This window comes from Larimichthys crocea, chromosome XIII (genome assembly GCF_000972845.2).
Source record: "Larimichthys crocea isolate SSNF chromosome XIII, L_crocea_2.0, whole genome shotgun sequence".
In the NCBI taxonomy this organism is placed as follows: Eukaryota; Metazoa; Chordata; class Actinopteri; family Sciaenidae; genus Larimichthys; species Larimichthys crocea.
Genome location: NC_040023.1, coordinates 14843462 through 14850037, shown reverse-complemented (window position 1 = coordinate 14850037; position 6576 = coordinate 14843462). Strand labels below are relative to the sequence as shown.

At 41.2% G+C, this 6576-nt stretch overlaps 1 protein-coding gene and 1 long non-coding RNA gene across 3 annotated transcripts in view; one reads left to right on the top strand and one right to left on the bottom strand.

Annotated features, from left to right (window-relative positions):
- Positions 1 to 158: 158 nt before the first annotated feature.
- On the top strand, positions 159 to 1946 carry LOC113747325 (uncharacterized). The gene is made up of 2 exons (XR_003463566.1): positions 159 to 317; positions 610 to 1946. It is a non-coding gene; the product is annotated as an uncharacterized LOC113747325 (long non-coding RNA).
- si:dkey-17m8.1 (C-Jun-amino-terminal kinase-interacting protein 4) overlaps positions 1290 to 6576 on the bottom strand; it is an 11241-nt gene continuing 5954 nt past the window's right edge. The window contains exons 15-28 of one of the 2 annotated variants that reach the window (XM_027286756.1): positions 5780 to 5920; positions 5527 to 5623; positions 5202 to 5282; positions 5065 to 5112; positions 4781 to 4922; positions 4566 to 4608; positions 4375 to 4455; positions 3864 to 3931; positions 3612 to 3760; positions 3348 to 3519; positions 2918 to 3031; positions 2735 to 2833; positions 2549 to 2638; positions 1290 to 2410 (exon numbers count right to left, since the gene is read on the bottom strand). In XM_027286756.1, coding sequence (XP_027142557.1) covers positions 2292 to 2410; positions 2549 to 2638; positions 2735 to 2833; positions 2918 to 3031; positions 3348 to 3519; positions 3612 to 3760; positions 3864 to 3931; positions 4375 to 4455; positions 4566 to 4608; positions 4781 to 4922; positions 5065 to 5112; positions 5202 to 5282; positions 5527 to 5623; positions 5780 to 5920 — 1444 coding nt within the window. In that variant the 3' untranslated portion in view covers positions 1290 to 2291. Of the gene's footprint in view, positions 2411 to 2548; positions 2639 to 2734; positions 2834 to 2917; positions 3032 to 3347; positions 3520 to 3611; positions 3761 to 3863; positions 3932 to 4374; positions 4456 to 4565; positions 4609 to 4780; positions 4923 to 5064; positions 5113 to 5201; positions 5283 to 5526; positions 5660 to 5779; positions 5921 to 6576 lie in introns of both variants that reach the window. The other variant, XM_027286755.1, reaches the window with a different exon arrangement.

Sequence of the window (6576 nt, the reverse complement as noted above, 5' to 3'; positions counted from 1 at the left end):
ATATATGATATTATTTATTAAAAATATAAAACGTGTAAAAACTAACTTGCGTAGCATTAAGTGAAGTTATATATTAAGATGCTAAATAAATACTAATACACTTTAAGAACTAAATGATTTGATAAAACATGCACTCATATTTTGCACTTCCAGCTCTGACAGGCTTCACTGTTACCCGTACAACATAACTGCAGGACAGGTAGAACAGGTGACGAGGTGTCAGGTTTCAGTGTCGACTGTTGGCTCCTTTCAGTCGATCGAGAAAGACGTTTTACTTTGTAAGCACGTTTGGATTTAAGATACTCAACAGACTGACGGTAAGTTATTCCGTTTTCTCTAGTGTAATATTGGTATAACGTTGGTTTTGTTGATGTGGCATTGCTGTGCATGATTAAGAAGTCTCTTGAACTGTAGGGACAGGTGTGGCACCTGTTTTTACTGTAAAGTTAGTGTAAAGCACGTGTTGTATTGCAAGAACTATCGATGTAAAGTTATTAAAATAATTATTTTATGTGTTTTAGGTATAGAGGTACAAATGCACTGGGGATCATTAATTCTTTTTAGTATGAGATATTTCCATGTGACATCCTTCCTTCTTTTTCACTGCAGTCATGGCAGTCAAATATGACGGATTGTCCCACTGTAAGCTGGCCCTGGTGTTTGCTGTGTTGATGGACCTGTTGGGTGTCATATCCCTGCTGCTGGGGGTCTTCGCTCCATTAGAGATCCAGGGCAGGGACTTTGGGGATCTGCTGGTGTACTCGGGAGCCTTGCTTGTGTTATTCTCCCTGGCAGGCTGGGTCATGTGGTACAGTGGCAATATTGAGGGTCTGACCTCCAAGAAGGAGTTGGGGGGCGCCATGGGTGGAGCTGTGGATCGACTCGCCCGCTCCCTGAGCCGAAGGATACGACTCCCAAGGACTCGCAGCAACCCAACATAGGAGGTGGATCCCAACGACTAACTGACTGACTAACAGACTGTTGTTACACCAAGGGTTCTGCTTAAACCAGGTGGCGGGCCAAACTGCCTGAGGCAAAGGAGTGTCTGTGCTGGCTGTCATTCTCTTTACAATAACCTCATTCATACGAAGAAAAACTGACAGGGTTATTTTATAAGTGTGCCTCTCTGCTTTACAGGTTGTATGTGGACTACACTCAGGATTGTAATGTAAAAGGATCTGCTAGATATCTGAAGATTAAAATTGATTTTGTGCTTTTATTTTGTCATTTTAAGTTAGACGAGTTAACTGTTACAGAAATATCACTTAGAATAAAAGTTACCACATTAATCACTGAAGACATTTTTATTGACGATAATCATGATTGCACAATGTTAAGTCAGAACGAATACTCAAGTTTTAAATGCCTTTCCAAGAAGAATAAGTACTGTCGCTGCTACAGTATGACGTCAACCTGTGTGCTTAAACATGTAATTTCACATAAATACTGCATAGGACACGCTCCCTCCCTTATTTTTAAGGTACTGAAATCAAATTAAAACATAAAACTTATAATACTTTCTAAGGAAAGCGCTGAAATTCATTTAAAATATAGAATATCATATTTTTATACAGATACACACATTTAAAATGTGCAGTTATTTGTAAATACACCACATGCGATGTGGAAAGGGTATAATCTGAAAATAAAAAAAACAAACAAACATCAAAATCAAAAGTTATCAGCAATCTCAATGCAGCATCAGTGTCGGATTGTCTTCACGCAGAGAATACAGATACATGTTTCCAGTTCACAGTGAGTGTACACAGCAGCTTCAAGAAGAGCCACGTCATTATGTTAAATGTTATGATTAAAAGATAGACAGAAAGATGTGGTGATGCCTTGGTGGAATGAAGATGTCAGCATGTTCAACAACAGAAAATATCAGGAGTCTGTCAGAAAAATGTTCATGTAGCTGTATGTCAGAAAACCTCAATGCAAAGTTAGTGCAAAAGCAAAAATGAGCTTTTAAAAATAAGACAAATGAATTACTGACCAGTTTTACAGAAATTATAGAACATCAGATAAAGACACACAGTGATGATCAAGGCATCATCACCCATTAGCATAATCCAGTCAAAAGACAGATGTACAAATCTAATGAGGTACGCAAGGATGAAACAGGAGATGTAGATTTTTTTTTAAGGACACTTTCATTGTTGCCACATTGAGACGTTGGTTTGTTTAGTTCCTTGAAAGCACCATGTTGTCTCAATCTTTGCTGGTGTGCAGTATGTGTCTGCTCCGTCTTTATCTCATTCCTAAATGGCAGACGTAGGAGATGAGCGATGTCAGAGGGCAGAGCTGGGCACAGAGGGGGAAGGATTCTGCCAGATGATCATGTGACTGCGTTCAGACCGCTGAGGTGAAGTTTGGGACAACTCGGCTGATCCGTCGCTTTCGTCGTCTCCTGAAAAAGTGGCCGGCTCAGTTAGTCATTTAATTAACTAAGCAGTGACTAAGCTCTAAATATCACATACGGTAGGAAAGGCTGATCAAATACATTCGATAGTTTTGACACTACAGTGGTGTTTTTACTTCAACTCACCAATTCGGAAGTTGATGTAGCCCTCTCCTCCACTGAGGATAAGCTGAGAGGTAGTGACAGTGTTACTGCCAGGAGTGGTGATCAAACAACCTGTGGGGCAAACATAGGGTCAGTTAAAGACACTTAAAGTCTTCTGAATTAAGTTAAGTTACTGGTTATGTTAGCATGTTAGGTTCAGATTCTTACCAGGTGCAGCGATGATGAACCTGACAGCTTGTCTATGCCCATGGTAACACAGCTGGGCTGATGCAATGGAGCAATATGGGATGGAAACGTCTTCGGATGCTGTAAACGTTCATTAATATAGTTATTGCTAGATAGAACACATTTCTGATTTTATCAAATCTGCACACTTAAAATAAAACTCACTTATTGATAATGGGATGGAGACAAGGGCACCACCTCCTGTGCCTACCCACAGACGGCCAGAAATGACTGCGAGAGACGAGATCTGGAGAGGTGAGAGTGTCAGGAAGGCTTGACCTACAGAGGGAGACAGAAACAATAATAAATCCAACATCTGTCGTCCATTGACTGAAGTTTTATTCCCCTTGCTCTAACAGTAACTGCTCTTTATCTTTAGTAGGTACACCCTTTGTCAGTTAGATTATGAAATGCTGCCACACCCGCACAGAGGAACTAACACAGGTTAATTAATTTCCTCAACGATAAAAGTGAACAGATTTCTAAAACACTTTAACTGTGCTTGCTAATGTGAACGTGAAATTAATACACTATGCTGAAACAAACTGAAGTACATTTCCTGAAAGGCAAAAAATAGTAGATAGAGTTTAAGCACCTAATGTTTTGGTGACCAAAGCACTAAAGTCCACTTGCTGTAGCGGCCTTCCTGTGGACCAGTCAAACAGTCTGAGGATTGTGTCGAGGCGGCAGGATGTCCAAACGCCGCTTCCACCAGCACACAGGAAACGAACCTGCTGCTCGCTGCGTTCAGAGACTGCGAATGTTTGCTGTAAGGTCACATAAAGAAAAAATTATGGTGAGTTCAAAGACAGTGTGAACACGAGACACAAAAACAATGTAGGTACAGCACGTTTCTTACCTCAACCTTCTTGTTTTCAATGTCTACCACATGGACTCTGTTCCAGTATCCCACCCACAGGCGGCCACCTTTTGCAAGGCTGCAGCGAATGGGCTGCAAAGGGTTTGCTCCGAGAGGCATCACAAAGTGTGACTGTAGATTCCAGCCGTCTGTCAATCACAGCACTCATTACTTAATTATTGACGTCATTAAACTTTAAACCAAGTTATTAACTGAGGCAGTCAGATATTACGAAAAAGAGGAAACCATTACCTGAACCGTGCGAGAAAAATGTTAAAGACCCATCAGATAAACCAGCTATGACTTGTCCCTGGGAATATCTGTCAGATTAAGTCAACAAAAAGGGGATGTTTTTAAAAGATAACTCACCTTAAAGGGCTAGTTCGGATTTTTTTGAAGTTGGGTTGTATGTAGTCATTGTACCTACAGCAGACTGCAGTTGGCACGTCCCCAGTTTGGAGAAGCACACAGAGGGACTGGAACAAAAATTAAGTAATGCACTTCTGTGGACAGCAAAATGTATTCTAGTCACCTAAAGCCAAACGCCTCACGCACTGCCTCGATCCACAGCAATCAAGGTTAGTTATGTGCTGTGTTGTGTCTGCATCTCCAGACTGGAGTCACATTGACTGCCATTTACTATAGGTAATACACTGACTATACCTCATGCAACCCCACTTCAAAACAGTCTGAACTAACCCTTTAACACAATAATTAAATACTAATACAACTATGCCTCGATCACAGAGCAGATAAAACTCACATGAGTGAATGAATACCCTCTGAAAGGGAAACGGACTTCAGACAGCGCCTCCTACCAGCAGAGGCTGAGTGTACCAGTATACTGTGTGAGAGACGGTGAGGGGAAAAAAAGAGAAAATGCTTTGCCAACAAGTATTTTACTCTGAGAGTGTGTTATTTATTGAAGTGAGCCGCTTATTCAGCAGTCATTACCTTCCTTCCTGAGTCCCAATCCACACAGTTCCTGCAGTGTCACCTGACAAATCGAGAGACAGGAAAGACTGTGTCAAAAGCAAAGGCTAAGTAAGCAGTGTTTCCAAATGTTTCCAGTAAACGAGCAGTATGCCATGAGGGCATAATAAGAGTACAGAATACATTAGACAAGTTGTCTGTAGGCAGCTGTTGCAGCCCGTTGTACAGGCACTGACCTATGGGAGGCACAGCACAGATGCAGAGGGCAGGAGCTGTGGGAGGGAGGCTGAACTGATCCAGTACTGTGTTGGACCGTGCTGGATCAATCACTGTAATATCGCTGCTGAAGGCAGGGCCAGAAACTACCCACACAGAACACTGGCAGAGAAGGGTTGATATGGGGTTGGGAAAGATGAGTGGCATGAAACAACGCTTCCCTGGGAAGTGTTAGTTATGAAACATGGTGATTAGTGTAGGAGCTGCTATTAAAACGGGATAATGACAGACATGACAGACTTACTGTGGCCTCTCCTGAGATCTCAGGTGTGACTGCAACTGCACAGTTCAGCTGAAGAGAAAAACAAATTAGAAACCACGTTTAAAGGCACCACAGGTATGATGTGGAGGCTGCTAGGTTCTTGCAGTAAGAGGATCTACCTTAGCTGTGGAGTCTCTTTGATCCAACAGTCTGAGTTGCATTAGTACAGGCACATCTTTAGGGTCTGCTACATGTGATTCCTACAACAATGACAGTTAATCATCAGGATGTTGTTAGTTTTGTGGAAAAGTACGCATCTGGGTACGTTAGACTCTCTGTAATGAGGTATGATAATGTTTTTTTAATCGGTTTAGTTCAAATTAATGCTGTGAAGTAATAAAAAATACAAAATTCAGACTCATATAACAGACAGGGGAGCATTAAGCCCCTTTTAAATCATCAGACTGCTGCATTTCTGTGCATCCATGTGTGCATTTCTACTACCTGTGTGTTTGGCAGCGGTGTGCTCCACCCGTGTATCTGCCGCTTTCCAAGTGATCCCCAAATGTGGGAGCGAATTTCTCTGTAGAGTTCTCTCCGCCTGACACGAGGGGAGAGAGCAGCAGGAGAAGCAGATCTAGAGAGAACGCTTACGGTGTTAAATCACTTTGATTGAGGCTGTTATGATGATTAAGTTTTGTTGCAAATCATGGTGCAAATTAGAGGAGAATATGCCAGAGCAACATGGCTAGCTTACTCAGCATGAGTATGAGTGACAGCCGGTAGTTGTTGAGACCCCAGACGAGGTCGAGTGAATGACGGAGAACTTGGCAGGCCAAATGCTGAGGCAGGAGGTGGGATTAAGGGTTCCTTGGTCAGGCCAAATAAGCGATTGAACCTTTAATAAAAGAAAGAATTTACAATATTTTACACAAACCATCAAACATCTGACTACAGCATATTATCAAACATGCACTTGTTAATTAAAATCATTCTGTGTTGTGTCCACGTGGCACCAAGTGGCTTACTGACACAAACAGTACAGTTTTCTTGTGTTGTTCAGCTGACATGGTTTACCTATTCAAACACACAATGCTCAGGTTGCCTTACAGCCTTCTTAGGGAGCCTTTTTGTCTTCATGCAACTCTCCTAGGCTCACCTACTTCTGCAAGTCAAGTACTTCAAACCAAAGGATCCAACTACTCGTACTTCTTTCTTGTTTTTTTTAACTTGTATCTCATTCATGCCTTAAGCTAGAAATTCTGTTCAAACCTTTAAATGCTTCATACCTTTCATATATTATGGGTTTCATTGACTTTTATCATATTGAAATCATATTCATACTTTTCTAAATATTCAATTTTGTCTGAAGTCATCGTCACTCATCTTTAACATCACTAAACTCATTTAAAGCTGATTGAGATGAACTAATTAGATCCTTTCCCACTTTTCCAACTCCTTATCGTCCTTTCTCTGTACATCCTTTCTTAAAGTACATTTTAGCATCAACTTTTCAACAAACCCTAAAATATTACACATCTTTCATACATTATT